Source organism: Raphanus sativus, chromosome 3, assembly GCF_000801105.2.
Source record: "Raphanus sativus cultivar WK10039 chromosome 3, ASM80110v3, whole genome shotgun sequence".
Lineage (NCBI taxonomy): Eukaryota > Viridiplantae > Streptophyta > Magnoliopsida > Brassicales > Brassicaceae > Raphanus > Raphanus sativus.
Window position 1 is genome coordinate 12,842,130 of NC_079513.1, and position 20,139 is coordinate 12,862,268.

General features: G+C 34.5%; 5 protein-coding genes across 6 annotated transcripts; 1 reads left to right on the forward strand and 4 right to left on the reverse strand.

The window, feature by feature from the left end:
- Positions 1–372: 372 nt before the first annotated feature.
- LOC108847249 (uncharacterized) lies at positions 373–2,086 on the reverse strand. 2 transcript variants are annotated; one of them, XM_018620446.2, is made up of 3 exons: positions 1,950–2,086; positions 651–1,582; positions 373–555 (listed from the first exon to the last, which is right to left on the reverse strand). In XM_018620446.2, the coding sequence occupies exons 2-3, from the start codon at positions 1,578–1,580 to the stop codon at positions 550–552; spliced, it is 936 nt and encodes a 311-aa protein (XP_018475948.1). In that variant the 5' UTR covers positions 1,581–1,582; positions 1,950–2,086; the 3' UTR covers positions 373–549. The 2 variants fall into 2 exon arrangements, with proteins under 2 accessions (XP_018475948.1, XP_018475949.1); XM_018620447.2 differs by lacking the exon at positions 1,950–2,086 and adding an exon at positions 1,879–1,946.
- A 113-nt stretch (positions 2,087–2,199) lies between these two features.
- Positions 2,200–4,031, reverse strand: LOC130509002 (6,7-dimethyl-8-ribityllumazine synthase, chloroplastic-like). Its single transcript, XM_057004519.1, has 8 exons — positions 3,806–4,031; positions 3,604–3,716; positions 3,415–3,510; positions 3,238–3,333; positions 3,021–3,099; positions 2,724–2,770; positions 2,576–2,635; positions 2,200–2,462 (listed from the first exon to the last, which is right to left on the reverse strand). Exons 1-8 carry the CDS (start codon positions 4,014–4,016, stop codon positions 2,424–2,426), a joined length of 741 nt encoding a protein of 246 aa, XP_056860499.1. The 5' UTR covers positions 4,017–4,031; the 3' UTR covers positions 2,200–2,423.
- Positions 4,032–4,100: 69 nt separating this feature from the next.
- On the forward strand, positions 4,101–6,313 carry LOC130509001 (4-hydroxy-tetrahydrodipicolinate reductase 1, chloroplastic-like). The gene is made up of 9 exons (XM_057004518.1): positions 4,101–4,247; positions 4,325–4,538; positions 4,688–4,925; positions 5,020–5,153; positions 5,241–5,315; positions 5,388–5,489; positions 5,568–5,677; positions 5,791–5,878; positions 5,977–6,313. The coding sequence occupies exons 1-9, from the start codon at positions 4,228–4,230 to the stop codon at positions 6,043–6,045; spliced, it is 1,050 nt and encodes a 349-aa protein (XP_056860498.1). The 5' UTR covers positions 4,101–4,227; the 3' UTR covers positions 6,046–6,313.
- A 2,811-nt stretch (positions 6,314–9,124) lies between these two features.
- On the reverse strand, positions 9,125–10,226 carry LOC108846472 (late embryogenesis abundant protein At1g64065-like). The gene has a single exon (XM_018619700.2). It carries the CDS (start codon positions 9,850–9,852, stop codon positions 9,226–9,228), a length of 627 nt encoding a protein of 208 aa, XP_018475202.2. The 5' UTR covers positions 9,853–10,226; the 3' UTR covers positions 9,125–9,225.
- A 4,005-nt stretch (positions 10,227–14,231) lies between these two features.
- On the reverse strand, positions 14,232–16,808 carry LOC108847856 (arogenate dehydrogenase 1, chloroplastic). The gene is made up of 2 exons (XM_018621216.2): positions 15,984–16,808; positions 14,232–15,814 (listed from the first exon to the last, which is right to left on the reverse strand). Exons 1-2 carry the CDS (start codon positions 16,640–16,642, stop codon positions 14,491–14,493), a joined length of 1,983 nt encoding a protein of 660 aa, XP_018476718.1. The 5' UTR covers positions 16,643–16,808; the 3' UTR covers positions 14,232–14,490.
- Between the last annotated feature and the right edge of the window lie 3,331 nt (positions 16,809–20,139).

The following is a 20,139-nucleotide window of genomic DNA, read 5'->3' on the forward strand; positions in this document are numbered from 1 at the left end:
GGTCACTAACCTTAATCTATAAAGAATCTATGTACCAAATAAAATTCACTGATTCAAAAATAATACATAAGAGAATGACACACCAATTCACTACTGTAGTTGTTAAAATAGCTTTAAAAATTGTCAATCTCATGAATTAGGATTTAATGATTACACTATAATTCATCATCAGTTTTGGATAATGGTTTACAAACCATTAAAATGGCACTCAGGAACACAGCACTAACGGTAATGATACTAGTAATTACGGTTGATCCTTGTATTATAGATTTACGGTAAATCACTTGAGATTTGAAGTTTCTGTGCTATCATTTTGGTTAGGCCCAGTGCGTTTATGACTCAATCCGGTAGGCATATATACATCAAACCCGGTTTAAACAAAACATAACCAATAAAACCGGACCACGATGATATAACAAGTCCAGACACAGCTCTATTCAAAAGTCTGATCCACCACCATAAAGCACAACAAACAAGTCTTTCATTTAACTTTTACACATTATTTTTAAACATCAGAGATTCAGCCCTCATTCTCTTAACCTCTTTTCCTTATTCCTGAAAAAAAAGAAAACAAAGATAGTTTTCTGTGAGCAAAACAATCACACAACAATGTTCAAGCTATAACCCATAAAAGAAGAACATATACTAACCTCATCGTCATCATCATCTTCCTTCTTCAGACGAGTCTCACCACCTTCCTTGATAATAGGAAGCTTCATACCTCCAAACGGTGTATCAACATCCACATTACCTTTAATAGTGTACCCAGTTCCTTTACCACGTATCATATCCCAAAGCGCAGACCCAAAGTCCTTTGGCTTGAACGTGATCGGCACATTAATCAACCCACTCCCGTTTTTATCAAGCTTTACAGAGTCAGATATCTCTGCCTTCCCAATACTCACATCAGCCAACCACACCTCACAGTCCAAGTCATTAACCCCCAAGTCAAAATCATTCAAGTTCTCAAGCCTCACGTGGAGTATCGCCACGGTCTCTTCCAGAGAAAACTTCTGGAACTTGATCTTCTCGATGTCGACATCAGGTTTCTTCGGGATCGGGATCTCTCCACGTTTCTCCAACGGTAACGTGAGCCTCCCCAAGACAGGCACGTCGACGATGAGATCAACTTTGATCCTGTAAGGTATGATCATCCCGGGGTTGATGTCGTTGTAAGTGCTCTTGATGTCGTCGTAGATCAGAGTCAGCGGTATCTTGACGGTTTCTTCTCCATGCGCCTTGATGGTTCCAGCGTCAGGGATCAGTCCAGAGACGAGTTTCCTCCCGTCACTGTCGATCAAGTAGTCGATGTCGATGAGAGGGATGGGAACAGGGTTGGGGTTCTTGACGAGCACGTCTACGACAATGTCTGCTCTCTCGAGATTGATCTTGGGGATGTGAATGGCGGAGACGTCAGCTGTTGGCTTCCCGAAACCAACGGTTCCCTGTATCTTCCCGCCGATGTCGTGAATGAAACCTTTGACATTGTCTAGGAATCCACCTTTACCTTCTTCTTCTTTTTCATCCTCCTCCTTGTGAGCTCTGTCAACGATTTCAACTTTGTTCTCGGATGTAGACATACCTAAGAAGGCAAGGAGACATCATTAGAAAAAAAGTCAAAACCAAAAGAGTGTTTCAGCAGTTGTTAAAGCGTATAACAACACGTCATGTCGTTGAATCATACTACATGATAAAAAGTGAATCTAACATCATATTCCTTTAGCTCAAACACATTGAATCTCTGAAGTACATCAACAATGATAAGATCACGTGGATCAAGTGGATACATGGTAAGTAAAACACAGATTCAAATGTTTGGTCTAAACAAGATAGCACCATGTCAAAACAGATCTAATGATATCTTGATCTAATCATCACCTATTTCCAGATTAAACACAGAAAGGATCAACGAAAGAACAGATAACGAACAGAAGTGGATTTGAACGTACCTCGAGAGTTGGATGGAATGTGAGCAAGAGAGAGACAAGAGAGTGCTTTCAAGAGTTGTGTGGTGGTGTTGGCTCAGGCTGATTCGTTGAACTAAACTGGACGTTGACGCGTAATCTTCGCCTTGCCGACAAATCCGTCGTGTCAAGATACTATTGGGCTAGAAAGGCTCTTCAATTGCGTTTTGACGCGTAAGTTTCAAGATATTAGGATAATGAGAGCCATATTTTTGTTTGGTAAAGAATAACCCACTTGCCCCCAAAATTCAGAGGAACTTATTATTAGGTTACAACAACACACGATTCATAACCAGACCAAAAGCGTCTAAATATTTGTCTAACAAGGTGAAAAAAAAAAAGAAAGAAAAGATTTTGGTAATCTTTGAGGTACAGTTTTGGAGATTGAATTGTAACCAAGTGCGACAAGAGCAACAAGTTCTCATATATGATCATTGTGTTCATCCATGGAAGGAGCATCTATTTCAGGTGGTGCTCAAACAACGACGCCATCTCGAGCTGCAGAAAGAAAAGAGGAGAGAAAATTCGAACATGACTACTTGCTTAGTAACGGATGATTGATCATGAGGAACTTTTACTTGTTGTTTTAATAGTAAAAGATTGATACTTACCGCCGTCAAAGCAGTTTCAGCTCCCTTGTTTCCGGCTTTGCCACCAGATCGATTCAGTGCCTAGAGTTTCAGTTTATTCAGTCTTTATCCATTATGATGAATCAGCTATACTGTACATATCATCAATACTTGCATAACACAACCTAACCTGATCCATGTCCTCGCATGTCAGTACACCAAATATGCATGGAACACCTGCAAAATTGGGGATCGAAAGCGTTACTGCTACTGCAAAGCTAAACTAAGTGCAAGAGAAGATGAGATCAACATCCAAAGAACTAAATTGATGCTTTGGGAATCTAACTGTCTAAGATCCTGACCAAAGGCAAAACTGAAGCAGGTCCTTGACTTTGGAAATGTAAAAGAAAAAATACAATCTTTGTCTGTTTTCAAAACAATCATAATGTATTCCAGATGCAGGAGGAGGAGAGAGAGTAGTCCAAACCTGAGTTGATGCCAGCAGAAAGTACTCCAGATGCAGCAGAGTTGGCAACAGCATCATAATGTGTGGTATCTCCTCTTATCTAACACACAACAAAGGATTCACAAAAGTAGATCAAAACCCCAACTCTAAACATGTCTCAGCAACATAACTCAAACTACTTTCAGAAGCACATACAACCAGATGGGTTGAGAATTAGTTTAAAAGAAAAGAGTCATACCACAGCACCAATACATAAAACGGCATCGAAGTTTCCTGATTTCCCAAGGTTTTGTGCAACAACGCCAATCTCAAAGCTGCCAGGAACCCATATAACCTGATTGAAAAAGAGATTAAATCAGAGAAACAATAGCTCCACCACAAAGGATGTAAAACAATAGAATATAAGATGTTATACTTGGATGTCTTCTTCTCTGACTGAATACTTCTTGAAAGTTTCGATGGCTCCTTCCAGAAGCAACTTCGTCACAACCTCGTTGAAACGAGCAACAACCTTGACAGATTAAATAAAAAAAACCAATCAATCAGAACTCAACAAATCCTGAAAAAAAGGTGAAGACTTTTCGAAATAAAAGAGAGAGCTCACGATGGCGAATCGAAGACCTTCCCCTCTCATAAGCGACCCGGTGACATGTCGAACAGCTTCCGTCACCACCGACGAGCGTAGCTCCTTCTCTACAGCGAGTGGTGACGCGAAACCTAGCACGGAAACTCTTAACATCTCGAGATTGCGAAAAAGTATGGAGCTTTAAGAGAGAGAGAGAGAGTGCGAGAAGGTTATATCATACCGGATGCGGATGAGGAGAATGATAGGCTACTGGATTTGATTACAGAAGGGAAACAAGACGATTGAGGTGGGTGGAGATGAGGGCGTGACGTCGGAGTTAGGCGGAGGCACGGCGGCGATGCTAACGACTTCATTTGAGCTGATGCGGTTAATAGTGAGTGAGTGAGTGAGAGGCTAAAGAAAGATAACCTCTCTACCGTCGGTTTAGCCATTTTATAGATTCCGGTTAACTGCTAAATAAGATAACAACCTCTTTACCGTTGGTTTAACCATTTAATAGGTTCCGGTTAACTGCTGAATAAGATAACCTCTTTACCGTTGGTTTAAAGACTTCCGGTTTGACGAAGCCCTAAAGCTCAATTTTGTCGCCGGGACGGATTTTTCAGACAAACAAAGAAGAAAACTTTCGTCGAACCGTACGATATGGCTGCTACGACGAACTGGTACCATTTCGATTCTTTTGATCTCTTTTAACTCTTTTAGATTGAATCTACTGAGGTAAACGTGGGATTGATCACAGGCTCGCGGCGTCTTCAAGTGTGTTCCTTACTCGTCCAGTGAACTCTCCTGTCTCATTTGCTTCTAGAACCAATCTGATTCCATGTAGAAGCCGTGTTAGATTTCAGGGCTGTGTGAAACGTCGTCTTCCGGTGGTTTTATCCATGCCGGCAACGGAGGGTTCCGGTGTGGTGGCCGTGAAGTCTGTTTTGCCTGGAAATGGCATATCCATCATGGTATATGACTTGTCTTTGGTACATATTTCGATTGTCTTATGGAATGTTTAGTTAATTTTAGTGACATTTATTCAAGAAATAGCAATGGGGTATGTTTTTTTGGTGTTGGTTGTTGTCGGTTAAGCTGTGGATTATCTGTGTTATATCAGGTGAATGGATGCAGTGGCAAAATGGGGAAGGCTGTGATCAAAGCAGCAGACTCTGCAGGAGTCAACATCGTTCCCACATCGTTTGGATCTGCTGCTGAGGCTGGTCAGACTGTTGAGGTGTGTGGAAAAGAGATTACTGTGTACGGTCCTGCAGAGAGAGAGAAGGTTCTTTCTTCTGTGTTTGAGAAGCACCCGGAGCTGATTGTTGTCGACTACACAATCCCATCTGCAGTCAATGGTATGTTGGTAACACTCCAGAACCTCTCATTCGAGCTACTTCTTCTCTGTTGTTAGTTTATGATGCTTTTGTCTTTTCGTAAAAAATAATGTAGATAATGCGGAGCTGTACAGCAGAGTAGGTGTTCCTTTCGTGATGGGAACAACTGGTGGAGACAGGAACAAACTGTATGAAACTGTTGAAGAAGCGAAGATTTACGCTGTGATTTCTCCACAGATGGGTAAACAAGTATGTGTGTACTCGGATTGTTAAAGTATTGTTATTTAAAGATCTTTTTTTAGCTCATCATATCTCTTTGCTATGTTGGTTCATTAGGTTGTTGCATTTCTTGCGGCCATGGAGATCATGGCTGAGCAGTTTCCAGGAGCCTTTGCTGGTTACTCCTTGGAGGTTACTTCCTTACTTCCGTTAGTTTTATATTGCTTCTTGCTACGTCTAATCAACCTCCATCTATATTTGTAGGTGATGGAGTCTCATCAAGCTAGCAAATTGGATGCATCAGGAACAGCAAAAGCTGTTATCTCTTGCTTCCAGGAACTGGGAGTGTCTTACGACATGGATCAGGTGCATTGCTTTTACTTTATTCTCAACTTATTTGATCTCCGGATATGAATGTTCTGTGTATACAACTTGTTGTGGTAGATACAATTGATTAGGGATCCTAAACAGCAAGTTGAGATGGTGGGGGTTCCTGAAGAGCATGTCTCTGGCCACGCTTTCCATCTCTATCACTTGACATCACCTGATAAAACGTAATGCAATGCCTTAGACATGATTATATAACTTTGATCTCTATTGTAAAAAAGTGTTTTATCTCCTCCCATAACTAGCTATATCTTTTCATTGTCTTTTTTCTTTTTTGCAGTGTCTCCTTTGAGTTCCAACACAACGTCTGTGGCAGATCAATATACGCTGAGGGAACTGTCGATGCTGTGCTTTTCCTTGCCAAAAAGGTTCTAAAGCCTTACTCATTTTCCTCATAATGATTCTTTTCCTTTCTCTATGAGTCTCACCTCCTCTATCTAACGATGCTAATTGTTGTGAAATGCAGATTCGATTGAAATCAGAGCAGCGAATCTTCAACATGATTGATGTTTTGAGAGAGGGAAACATGCGTTGAGCTTCCTGATTTTTTTTTGTCCAAATAACCATTTGGTTGGTTCTAGAAGAGCTGAGATAGATTTACCAAATCATCAGCTGTGAAAGTTAGATGTTTGGTTCCCCTCCACTTCTTCTGTTTTTTTTTGGACAGGCTTGAGGTTTTTTTTTGCAGTTACACCAACTGGTGTTTTGTAGCTCTTTTTTTTTTTTTCTGTCTATCCTAGAACTTTCCATTGCATTGTTCATTTAAACTTTTTTTACCATAAATGTTACTCTCCTTTCTGAAAGTCCTATAGGTAATAGTTAGCTTCATTTTCAGAACAACGACCTCAGGGAAAATAACGTATCTGCATCATCAGTAGGCCTATAGGTTCTGATGAAGAAGTAAGATTTGATTTGGAGAAGTAAGATTTGATTTGACCCATACAAGGTTCTTTTTCTCCTTTAAGACCCACCAAATATACATTTCTACAACAAAACCCCCAATACTGTAAACGGTACGACATGAGAAGATCATCACCATAGTAACGAGTACGTACATGATCGATATCACACATCTTGTAATTATATGTTGACCAAAACACGAAAAAACATTCATATTTACTATTTTCTTGAATTGTTATGTAATTTATTGACCTGTGATGCAAGAAAACAGACGATGATTCTTGAATCTCACGAGCTGATGACCTTCATGCGGCGGAGAACAACCCTTCTCCATAGCTCCAACGGCTCTTCTTTTTGTTTCCCGGCTTGATAAGGATGAGTTATCTCCTATGCACCAGCGACGTCGATGCTGACCGTCCACGTTCATTTCCATGTCGTAAGACTCACGAGTTGTTCTGGAGGAGGAGGAGAGACGCTCGTAACGACGGCGGGTAAGGTTCTTCTTCACGGCTCTATACACCATTGGTATTAAACCATCCATTGATGCTCTAATATTCTTTGCTCCTTTTTTATTTAGGTGGATGATATCTTTGTAAGATGAAGAATATGGTTTTGTTTTTTTCATTAATATCGATTTTAGGTTTGGGTGCTTAGTTTACCTTCCATTTTCTTCTTTTATATATTTATTTCTTTATACAAGAAACCTAAACTTCTCTTTAGTATTGTTCCTCCCATTTGATTTCGATGTCAAATCTTAGTTGGAGTTCCACAGCTACACTTGTTTTAAAAAAGATTATCTTTATTACGGTTATTCATATATATGGTATTTTATCTTACAACATTATTGTTATACACCCAACACTTTCATATGTAAGAAAACGTGTTTGTTCAAGGGTGTTTTGGTACCTGAGCTATGCTACAAAGTCTAGAATACATGATCTTTTTGTAGATTATTCGTGTAAGCATTTTGCATGTTACACCATCTATCACAAAGTTTGTATATTTGAGATTTAACATTGTTTGAATGACATAACACATCAATATTTTGTCAATGAAATGATTAAGAACAAATTAAAACGTAATCATGAACGTTTACTGCCTATGCGTACTATGATTAAGACCTAAGAAAAGTCCAACTCGTAACTTCTTTTTTTTTTAAATGATCCAGTTGTTGGACACGTTATCCTTGATCTGATCCTTTGACTGGGTGTTTTGTCCAGAAAATATTATCAATTAAGATTGTGGTGGGACTTTTTCTGTGTGACTGTGTTGTTTGTTTAATTGTTTAATATAGTTTTTATATGTTTTCGATTAGTTTAGTTTCGGTTTATATATTTTGTTGAAGAAGACGGATTCAAGATGACCTCGCTCTTGTGTAAAAAACGATATCAGTGAGTAAGGTTACGTTATAACAAGGAAACACATTCAAATAGTTTATAACAAGGAAACATATTCAAATAGTTTGTGTAACACTAGGCGAATCTTGAAAGTGTTGATTTAATTTCTCGGAACAAGAAAGTTGTTTAAAAACAGCATGACGCTGACTGCATCAACTGTCATTTTGTTTTAAGGATCCTAGTTTTAATTTCCGGCCGGGTCGGTTTCATGTAAAGTAGTAAATTAAGAAACTGTATTGATCATGACAGCTCACAACATCAAGAAGTCCACGATCAGGAGCTAAATTTTATCCGAAAATAAATGAAGTTAAGTTTAGCCAAGAATTCTATACTACATGCTTTAAGAGCTTCCAGGTTTTGTTGGTGCATGGATCAAATTGGTGGCTCCAGAAGAGCTTTGATAGCTTTACCAAAAACATGGCCGGTTCTGGTTATAGTCGCATGAAACATTCGATATGCTTTCCAAATTGGAAAAAAAAATATTATACATATATAGATCGTCTTCAAACTGCCACAAAAATTATTTACTAAATGGAACTTCCTCTGTCTTTTTTAGCAAAAGAAAAAAAAAAAACTTCCTCTGTCTTCCAGCCACAAAACACCATACGTGGTTAGTTCTCACTTCCTCTGTCTTCCAGGGCAGGCTTTTGAAACTACCAGGGTTGCTTGCAATTCACGAAACTGGTGTTTTGTGGCTCTCCTTTGGTATATAAAGGGAACTTTTATTGTGTTGTTCGTGCTTATCTCTTGTCGTAAATGATATTCTCCTTTATGGATCACTCAAGTCTTTATATAAAAAAGGTCAGAAGATCAACTACACTCATCTAATGCATGGTGTGAATTTGAAAGTTACGTATAGCGCAAGAGAGGATTGATACTTTACTTGATTATTGTTGTTAGGAGTTGTTTCAAGTCACAACATCAAAGATTCTCTTTCACTGAAACCACACACAAAGATTAAAAATAAAAATAAAACTAAAAACGATTGCGTCTTTGGAGAATGATAGATGCATATACTTAAATTAGCAAAAGAAATTAAAAAGTTTAGATAAGACTTAAGAGTGACGACAAAGATGATGATACTTCTTATGTTAACAAACACAGATTATATTAAAAATAAATCAAAGACAACACTTTTTTGATGAAAATTGAAAAAAAAAAAAAACTTACCTTTCAACATTTATCCTTTTCTTGCAACTCTAAAAATTTAAGAACAGAGATTTTGCTGGTAAAAACATTCCAAACTTCTTTTTAATACAAAATTTAACCGTGATGATGAAGAAATGAGAAATGTAAATTTTATAGTGACAAAATGAATATAGTAATTGTTAATCAATCCATTGATATATTTTAATACAACCAAAGTATTTCAATATCAACTTAGAAACATAAACCCTAAACCTAAACTAAGAGAGATTTCATTTACACCACAAACGTTGAATCACTTCATCAGTCAGATTAAGATACATCAAACACTTCAAATTCACACTTCTCTTGTTCAAAGCTTTCAAATGTACTTCACCTCTCAGTTTAGCTCTGATATTGAGGATAATTAACCCTCTCTTTATATCATTCTTCAACCAAACAGATGATCCCTGAGTCTCTCTGTAACTCACTTCTGTCCTAACCTCTGTTCTTATGGCACTGTATGAACCCACTCGTTGTCCATTAATCTTCATTTCACCAACAAGACGACCATTGTACATGATAACTCCTTTACTAGTTGGAAAATCAAAGAAGCCGAAATTCGGATTCTCAATTCTGATCTTCATAGCTAGTGTCGCGTTGAAATAAGGCCTTGATGATAATGATGTATTGCTGTACCTGAGGTTTTTTAAAGCCACGGACGTCAGGTTTGCTTTAAGTTGCTTGGCTATGACATAGAAACCGATGCTGATGAAGATGCAGAGCAAAATGCAGAGCCCTACAAGGGTAAAGATGATGACTTTACCGATGATATCACTCTGTTTTGGTGGGTGAACTGCGTAAGCTTCATCAACAACTTGGCTCTTTCCTCCATATGTTGTCTTGGCATAGCCTGACATTAAAACTGATAAAGCTCTAGTATTCTAAAGAGGTAAACTAGATGATAATAAGAAAGAGAGGTGTATATATATATAGGTTCTTGATCAGCATGACATTGAAAGATGATTGTGATTTCCGAAATAAGTAAGAGATGCTTAAAACAACCTTTTGAGCTTTGTTTCACCTTAAAGACTTGGCTTCCTTTTTATCTCTACACTACAAGAAAATTGAGCACGAATAGCATCAGAAAAACGCTATAAACGCTATTAGTGTTTAGGGTTTTTGGAGATAAACAAAATGGAGTGAGAAGGAAAATGAAAGAAGATGAGAGGAGAAATCAATTATTTATACATATCATTTCAAAACTGAAAGTGTTATATATACTGTGTTTCGAAAAGCGCTTTGCAAAATTAAAATCGGATAAACTAAACATAGCGTTTCAATTTTCACAAACGTTATTTAAAAGTAAGAGATCAACCATAGCACGCGACTTTTCTCACATATATATACTTATATTAGTGCTCTGACTATATAATGTGGTATATAGTCTAGTATACCTTAGCCATGTTTGATTCACATTGTGACACATATATGCCTGATAGATAACGCTGCCTACACGCAAATTCTCAGGCGCACCGAGTGGAAGGAAAAAACTGTCAAGATTTGATTGTAATAATTGTTATATTCTTATTTTTCTTTAGCTCTTATGATTATTAAGCAAAATCACCCATCGGTGAAATAACCAAAAAAAAACTTAAATTAACTGGAGATATGGAAAGAGAACAAAAAAAGGCGAAGGGAAGGATCATTGATTTCTTAATTTTAATTTTTTGGTTATATGGCAAAAAGAATTCTTTAACATATCAGATCTATATATCTCTGGCATATCTCATTTTTATTCATAATATTCTCAACCCTTATACTCAAAAGCCTTATCACTTTTACAATGAATTATCTTTTTCCTATGATCTTCTTGATCTTATGTTTACCTTTATATTCAAAATTCAAAACAATATTTCCCATTACACTTTTATACTCAAAATCTGGAGCAAATCGGCTTTCCAATTGAGTTGACAAAAGAAAATCCGCTTTCCAATTGATGTCTAAACCTTTACCAATTTATCTAAATGTATACTTCATTACTTCTTTTCTTTTTTATCATGGATTTTTAACGAAAAATCCTTCAATTAAGTTTCTTTCGGGTAAAAACCCATCAATTAAAGATTTAAGATATTAACCCCCAAGTCATCTTTTTTAATAAATCAACCCCTCCGTTTAAAAGCTGTGTGTTTGTTGTTATGTCTAACACGCATCATTTCAATTTTGACCAAAAAGGTCTCAGTTTTTTCGCATCTCTTCTTCATCTCTTTTTTTTCTCATTTCGTCAAACTATTGTTTTGTAAATTGTTCATAGAGATGTTGTTAGTTGTTCGTCAAAATGAAACAGCAAAATCGGAATCATATGTTTAAATTAAATATTAGAATACACAAACAGAAAAATTCCAATATAAACATGGTTCACTTTACTGCAAAAGAAGGTTTTTATGACTTTAGCTTTCCAGCGTTTTCACTTTCGTTTTTTGGTTTTGGAAAACATGAACTTGCTTCTCAATTTCGATTCTCTCTCCCGACCTTTCACCCTCTCTTAAACTCAGCTTCTCTCACCCTCTCTCGAACTTAAACTCACTCGAAATAACAGAATGGTTAAGCTAAACTCAAAACCCTTCTCTTTTGCAAATTAGGGTTCATAGCTTGCAAAGTCTCGACAAGTTGGAGAACTTTAGAAGATATAGGGATTTTTTGTTTCATTTTTTGAAAGAAAGGATGACTACATGACGTTTTAAGTACACAACATGTTGTTTATTACCAAATCGCCTTGTTTTAAGAACTAATTAAAAATGCAGCGTTAAGTACTGACGGTTTTTTAGCGAAGAGTCCAATTCATTAAAAAGATGATTTGAGGGGTTTATACATTAAATATTTAGTTGAGGGGTTTTTATCCGAAAGAAACTTAGTTGAAGGGTTTTTGTGTTAAAAATCCTTTTATCATTTTTATTGATCTATTAGTTATAGAACTTAAATATGGATACTCTAAATCTATAGAAATATTGTAATTTATGTTTTCATCATTATTTTTATATTCTCTCTAATAATAATATATATAAACCTAAAATTTAAACTAATAAATTTAAATATGATTGTTTGCCAAAACTACGTGGAAACAAATAAATAGAGATCATATATAGATGTATCAAGAAGTTGAACAAGTAAGATAGAAAGATAATAGCAGAATATTGACTTTTTAAAAAATAATGAAAAACATAAGAAAAAACAAAGCTTAAATAACACGATAAATTACAAACTACGAAGAAGAAGAATCGAAAGTTAGATACAACATCTCAAGATGTACCACAACTAAAAAGATGAAACTAGACATATTAAATGAATCACTTTTACTATGTAAATATGTATTTATGATGTAATGAGCTATAAATTAGATCTTTATGATATATATAGCTTTAAATATTGCAATGGAAGACTTAGCCTTGGTTTTATAATAAAAGTGTCAAAATTTTAATTTTTTTTTTGTTTTGTTTTACAAGTAACTGCACTAATCCTCCACAAATATGTCATAATTGATATTTTATATTAAAAACTACATTATATAGTTTAGCTAATGAGTTGGTCATAGGAAGAAGGTGTATGTGTTGCTCTAGATCTCATCATATAAAGGTTAGTTTGTGTTTTGGTTTATTTGTTTTTGTTGTAAATCATTTTTTTTGTTAAATATATAACTAAATAATGATTATCATCTCATTTCAAATCATCTCGTCACTCTGTATGTTCCGAGACTTTGATGGCTCCCGTAGTCACATTAACATGCTCACGTAGTCATATTGTTCAAGTTATCAGGTTTGTTGTAGGTGATTTGGTGATTTCCTGTTTTCTCTAAGTTTTATTTTTTGAGTTTGCCTTTTATTAACTTTTAGTTCTGAATAGTGACTGTTGTTGGCTTTGGTTGATGCACAGGTTGGTTCGTTATGAGTTCTTACTCTAATTAATCAAAATTATATATGATTTTGATTTGATTTTCTTGATTTAAGTTATCGGTCGACTTGATTAGTTGATTTATGTCGATTGATCGAAGTGATTAAATTGATTTTAAGTCATAAAACTGAAACATATTTTTAAAATTTTAGAATTATAAAGATGTTTTTGTTGTTACGCATTTAGCCTTTGCACTAATGTAATAAATACTCCTTTAGAATTATAGTATTACAAAAAAGTTCATTATGTTAAATATTTAGCCTTTAGATTAATATTATATCATTATTTGATTTATAATTCTGTCTAAAAGAAAACTTCATAGTTTATTACACAAAATCATATATTAATACTGTTAAATCAGAATCTATCGTAAGATTTTGTTTTTATCTTTTAAAATTATTTACACTGATATGCCATTTTCTTATTTGATTTTTTTTTAAAAGTAAAATTTATCATACTATTCAATCAATCAACTGTTCATTTTAAACCATTCAGAAATCCGAAATATTTTAGGATCAATATATTATTACTTAAAATCGTTGTTACTTTATGTATATGTATATTGACCAACCAAAACGATGCAAGGAATCTTGCTTTAACACATTTAATCTAACTTAAAATAAAGTGAAATAAAACTTAAACTATGAAATTGTCTAATAAACGGAATCTATGCAAGTTCCATGTCATAATTTATAAAACTCTATAATCATAAAATTACTAACATTAACCCGACCCACAATATAATCGTATATAATTAATACTAACTAAATTTAATATTTTATCCTTAGAAATTAAAATGATATTAATACAATTTTAATACTATAAATAAAAATCTTTATTTTATAAAAAAATTAATTATTGTATTTATTTAAAGGTTTTAAAATTTAAATATTTTTTTGGAACAAAATAGTTGAGAGAAAAAACCCAGTGAAATCCTATTGGTTTTTACAAAATTTTATTGGCATATTTCATAGATTTTCACGCACCTTTTGGATCCTCATTTCGTAAATAGATTAGATCATTCGTAATTTGTATATTGTGAATATAATCAATGTAATATTGCAAGTGTTATATGAATTGTTTTTACACACTTAAAATGTTTACAACTACTACAGTACTTCCCAAAAAAAAGGAAAAATCAATTTTATATTTCTTTTTCTTTGTCTTCTAATTTATTTATCGTTTGCGTTTAGTGTATTAGTATAACTTTTATATATTTAAACCTCTTCTTTACCACGTGTGAAAGTAACCAGACAGGTGAAGTAGCTTAAACTCCATATTTTTTTACAAACCCAAACTTTTGTTTGCATGTAATATCTGTTTAAGTGTTTAGAAACTTGAAAGTTGAAACTGGTTGGAACCGCGAATCCACCTCCAATGACAAAAGATACAACAGACCAATACACGGTCAAACAAAGCTACAAGAAAAGCTTATAGACTTATAGTCACCAAAGCCTTTTAAAACACTCCCAAGTAAGAACACCAGTTTCGAACTTAAGGCATCAAGATGGAGGTAAAGTCAAGGAGCCAAACTGAGAGAACATTAACTTAAAAGTAATTTTATAGTTTACCGAAGATGGTTCAGGAAAATTAGCTCATCTGAAAGTCGACTAACCAGTCGTCTCCAACATGATTTGAGTCTCCTTATCATTTCCAAACAGCTGCTTATGCAGAAGACCGTGCAGTCGTCCAAAGAGCTGTTTCTTCAATGATTCGAAAGCAAAACCGAACCTCTCAAGCTGCTCCATCGCATTAGGATTGTATAAAAACAGTCCATAGTAAAGATCAAAGCTGTCACCAGCAGTATTCTCCACCAGTTTTAACAAAGTCTCATAGCCCTTGGTATCGACAGGAGTAGATTCCAACCCCAGCTTCTCCAGAACCCTTCCCACCGTGTGTGTGATAAACTGCGATCCAGCCGCATGCCAATCATGCTCGGCACACGACATCTCAACCATAGAACATCCCTCACGCGCAAAAATATCGAGAAAACTATCACACCTAGACGCTCTTCTATCATCCGCCCCGATCCTAACCTTATCAAACACAAAGGAAAGACCTTCCCATCCATTTTTACCGCTCTCCGGACCAAACATGGGATGCGTACACAGAATATCAAAATCTCGCGGGAGGGTTTGAAGGAAGGCATTCCTCGGGAACTCTTTTACAGAAAGCACGTCCACAAAAAGCGTGCTCCTCTTCAGTCTCTGAAACGAGAGCGACTTGAGAACTTTCTCAGTCGAAAGGATCGACGTACATAAAAGAACAACTTCGGGATGCTCTTCAAACATATCATCAATGTCCGAAAAATACGAGACGCCAAGCTCCGCAGCTGCGTCGGTGTAGTCCGTTCTTGAATAAGCCAACACAGCGTGGCCCTGCTTGACCATCGTTTTCGCTAGAAACTGTCCGAAATTCCCAAACCCGACTATACCGATCTTAAGAAGCCTCCAACTATCATCATCAGTGTTATTATATTCATACTTGGAAGCAGCAGCAGCAACGTCTTTTGATCTGATCATATCCAAAGAAGCTTTCTGTGTCTCCCCTTCAAACAACTGCTTCCTCACGACACCGTGAAGCCGACCGAAGAGCTCTTTACGCAACGACTCAAAAGCCAAATCCAACCTCTCCAACATCTCCAAAGAGTTGTTATTATAAACAAACAACCCGTAGTACAGATCAAAGCTATCGCCACGTGTATTCTCAGCCAAACCAAGCAACGCCTCGTACCCTCTAGTGTTGATCGGAGTCGACTCCAGCTTCAGCGTCTCCAGAACCCTACCAACCGTATGCGTTATGAACTGCGACCCCGCGGCGTAGCGGTCGTGATCTGCGCAGCTCATCTCCACCATCTCGCATCCTTGCCTCTCGAACACGCCGAGGAAACTCTCGCACCTCGAGACTCTGGATCTATTATCTTCACCACCGATCCTGATATTAGATCATGTGAACGAGGTCAAGCGCAGAGAGAAAGTTTGTTATTCAATTCTCAAATTGTATTCTGTTACAATCATATCACTTATTTATATGAATCTATTATTGTACTTAACCGATATTAACCACACATAACCGGTAGTAATAACCGTCTATACTCTAATACCTGACCCTGTCGTAGACGAAGCGGAGACCTCGCCACGATCCGTGGTTGGAGCCCGCGCTCTGGGGGCCGAACATGGGGTGGGTGCAGAGGATGTCGAAGTGTTGGGGGACGTATCGGAGGAGGAGGGATTTGGCGAAGTCTTTGACGGAGAGGACGTCGACGAAGAGGGTGTTGCGGCGGAGACTCTGGAAGGGGAGGGTTTTGAGGAGGGACTCGGTGGAGAGGATGGAGGTGCAGAGGAGGACGACGTCGGGGTGGCGTTCGCAGAGGTCGTGGAGATCTGTGGTGAAGAAGGAGACGCCGAGGCGGGTGGCGGCGGCGGAGTGGTCGGAGCGGGAGTGGGCGAGGAGGGTGTGGCCTTGGGAGAGTAGGGTTTCGGCGAGGAATTGGCCGTAGTTGCCGAATCCGATGATGGCGATTCTGAGTGGAGGAGGAGGAGGAGGAGGGATTGAGTTGGATGGATCGGGATCGGAGAGGGAGAGGGAGAGGGAGAGAGGAGAAATGGTGGTGGTGGGATTGGGAGAGAAAGAAGAGGACATGGAGATGGAGATGGAGGAGGAGAGAGAAGGAAAGGAGAGGGAAGGAGAGGACGAGGCGAGAGAAGGTTTGGTGAGGAGTGTTGTTGGGAAGAAAGAGAGGAGATGCGAATGAGATATCATTGGAGAGGCTGAGAGGTGATGCTTCTGGTTCTTGGGAAGAAGAAGGAGAGAGATCGGATTCTCACTTCGACTGCCTCTTCTGCCATGGATAAATCGGGGGAGAGAGATTGGTGGAGGTTTTCGCAGTCTGCACGTTGGAAAAGAAAATGAAAGACACAGCTAAGCTGTTTATTACTCCTTCTATTTTAAAATAATACAAATTTTAAACAATTTCACATATATTAATAAAACTAGGTGATTTAAATATTAATTAATATTTACTTTTAATTTTAAATCTATTATATTAAAACTGAAGTACAAATGAGAAATAACCCTTACTTTTTCTCATTATTTACAACAGGTTGCCACTGGATTTTTATCATTTAATTATATTCCTAAACCATCCAAATTTAATTGACTTAATTAAAACTAAATTTATTTTAACAGATTTCGTTTTCTAATGTATCAATATTATTTAAACTAAGATTATGTAATCTTACCAAATATCTGAACTGATATTTAAACGTGATTGTAAGAATTTGTTTTGTGCACACGTGATTCTAAGAATAGCCTTCCATATTCTCATCATTCACTTAATTACTTTCCAATATATTAAGAAAAAAATACATGTTAAATATTTGGTAATATTTATTATAAATAAAATTGGGGAAAAATTGGTAACAAACTTAAAATTTCATTTTTCATATCTAAACTGAACACTTTCATATATATCTTATTAAATTATAAGTAACTTTAAAAATTGTTTGAAAACATAAATGACAATATAAAAAATATAATACTGTTTGGAAATATGAATAACAGTATATTAAGAAAAAAAAGTAATAGGCTTATGTTATTAAAAGAATTGGAAGTCCACTACATTATATTAAAAAGTAATGGGATTATGTTACTTGATATACATATTTCAAATCAAAATAATAATCTAAAATTGATTTATATCAAGAATTCGATTAAATTATAAGTAACTATTAATTATATGATTACTTATGGTACATATAAAATATGATTAGTTATATGATGATACATATATGATATATCATAGTGACTAGACGTGGACGTTCGGGTACACATATTCGAATATGCGAAATACTTCGGTTTGGATTGGATTAGGTTTCGGTTCTCTAAATACTAAAATTTTGAATAATTAGAATATTTAATCAATTTCAGTTCGGGTTTGGTACTACTTTTTAGATCAGGATCGGTTTGGTTGTTCGGATTCAGTTTCTTTTCTCAACCGTAAATAGTGAAATGAAAAATGAATAGTAACACATTTTTGAAAAATACACCCGCACGGACGTGCGGATCAAAATCTAGTTATTTTTATAATTCATATGCAAAATTTATTTTAATAATATTTTAGTACTTAAGACATATCATTTTAGATATTAGATATGTTATATCAAGTTGGTAAAGTCGATTTATTTTAAAATTTTATTTATCATTTGAGTATATTGGATTGTATCTATTACTCTAAATTCAACTATAATATTTCTACTAGGATAAGACCCGCGCCTTGCGCGGGATGAAGTTGTTATTTTTAATATGTTTTGGAGAATGAAACAATAGTTCGGTTTCATTTGGATTATGGGTGTTCAATCCGGATATCGGGTTGGTTTTGGTTAGGTTCGGTTTTTTTGGTATTTCGGTTAGTAAAATATAACTACTATTCTAAATCCATATTTACTTCGGTTTGATTTGGTTTATATATCGTTATTTTCAGTTTATTCGGTTTTATACCAAAAACATAATTATTTAGTTTGAGATCATATTATATGTTATACGAATTTTAAAGTCATGTTGTCAAAAAGTCATTTAACTAAAATATATTATATATTTAAATAAAAGAATAAAAACAAAAAAATGCTTCTATCATCTAATAAAATAATTAAATCTAGAATTAATATCAAAGCTCTAAATTTTGAAAAAAAAACAGAAGCATGAAAGAAACTTTTTTCTATTCTTTCATATTTAGTGTTCATCAAATTAATATGTCTTCGATTGAATACAACTCTGTTTATTTAAAGATAAAAAAGTTGTAAAAAATTTCAACTAATTGTTGTCCATCAAATTTATAATTTTTACTTCAGTTTAGTTAATGTTAAAATAAAACAAAAAAGACTAAAAAATAAGAAGTCTCAGTTGCAGTTAATTGTTACTTAATTATAGTTCAAGTGATTTACAAATTAAAATTATAGTTCAACTCATATAACAAATAGATATTCATGTGTCGTTATAAATATATAAGTATTTACATGTTTCAGTTTAATCGGTTTCAATGTGAAAAATTTAATAAGTTTATAATTTATAAATGTTCTTGAAATTCATTGAAAGTTTTGAAATTAAAATATTTATGTAATCTTATATGGTATATAGTTTAATCTATATTTTTTTTTTATTATTAAATAATAGTTTTCACTCATATGGTTTCAAAATCATGTGTATCTTTTTATAATAAAAATGTTAATCCCTTGATCATTAATTTTAACATAATAATTCTAATAGTTTTAGTCATTTATTTTCATTTTTCTAAATTCAAAATATAACATATACAACAAATCTAAATTTTAATAGCTAATTTAATTGTTTAATTTATTTTAATAATAAAATTAAACAAAAATGATGGAGGAGATATAAATTGTTATCAAATCTTTATTATTAAAATCATTAGTTGTCATATATATATATATATATATATTAGTCATTTATGGTAATTTCGTAGGTTTTATTTAAGGAAAGAAAAAGAAATACTCCCTCTGTTTTTAAAAATACATATTCTACACTTTTCACTATATTAAGAAATCACATTAAAAATGCATTGATTTTTGTGAATAACAATTTTCCATAATCTTTAACCAATAAAAATCCAATAAACACAATTAATTTTCTTGAAGTTAACAGATTTTCATTAAATAATACATTGAAAAAGTAAAAAATGTATCTTTTTAAAACAATTTTTTTTCCTAGAACATGGATCTTTAAAAAACAGAGGGAGTAGTAATTATATCTACGGAACAATCATAAATATTTCTATAGTAAATATCATATCATAAAAGTTTTATTTATTTTCCTATTTTGAATTTATGATGAGGCTGAACACATGTCAGTTTAATACTTTTTGCATAAAATATTTATGTATTTGTATGGTATATAATTTAATTATATATATATTAATCTTAATATTTCTTAATAAGATTTACTACTTATATGATTTTGTAATCATTTGTATCTTGTCGTAACAAAACTTTAAACCATGGTCACAAAAATTTCAATGTGAGATTTTTAATAGTTTTAGTAATTTATAGTCATTTTTAAAAATTTAAAATATAACACATACAGAAAAATCTAAATTTTTGTTATTAATTTATTTTAAAAAATAATAAAGGATACTCTATTCTATTTTATCAAATTTTTATTATTCAAATCATTAATTGTCATATATATACTTTAGATACATTAGGAAATTCCGTAATTTTATTTAAGGAAATATTGAAGAGCAT

Coding starts and splice junctions, on each gene's coding strand:
- LOC108847249 (XM_018620446.2), bottom strand. CDS start 1,580: ATGTCTACATCCGAGAACAAAGTTGAAATCGTTGACAGAGCTCACAAG.
- LOC130509002 (XM_057004519.1), bottom strand. CDS start 4,016: ATGGCTAAACCGACGGTAGAGAGGTTATCTTTCTTTAGCCTCTCACTC. Junction 3,511..3,603: donor AAGGTCTTCGATTCGCCATC/GTGAGCTCTCTC, acceptor TAATCTGTCAAG/GTTGTTGCTCGTTTCAACGA. Junction 2,771..3,020: donor TTCTGCTGGCATCAACTCAG/GTTTGGACTACT, acceptor CCAATTTTGCAG/GTGTTCCATGCATATTTGGT.
- LOC130509001 (XM_057004518.1), top strand. CDS start 4,228: ATGGCTGCTACGACGAACTG. Junction 4,539..4,687: donor GAAATGGCATATCCATCATG/GTATATGACTTG, acceptor GTGTTATATCAG/GTGAATGGATGCAGTGGCAA. Junction 5,879..5,976: donor TGCTTTTCCTTGCCAAAAAG/GTTCTAAAGCCT, acceptor TGTGAAATGCAG/ATTCGATTGAAATCAGAGCA.
- LOC108846472 (XM_018619700.2), bottom strand. CDS start 9,852: ATGTCAGGCTATGCCAAGACAACATATGGAGGAAAGAGCCAAGTTGTT.
- LOC108847856 (XM_018621216.2), bottom strand. CDS start 16,642: ATGATATCTCATTCGCATCTCCTCTCTTTCTTCCCAACAACACTCCTC. Junction 15,815..15,983: donor TTCGTCTACGACAGGGTCAG/GTATTAGAGTAT, acceptor ATCTAATATCAG/GATCGGTGGTGAAGATAATA.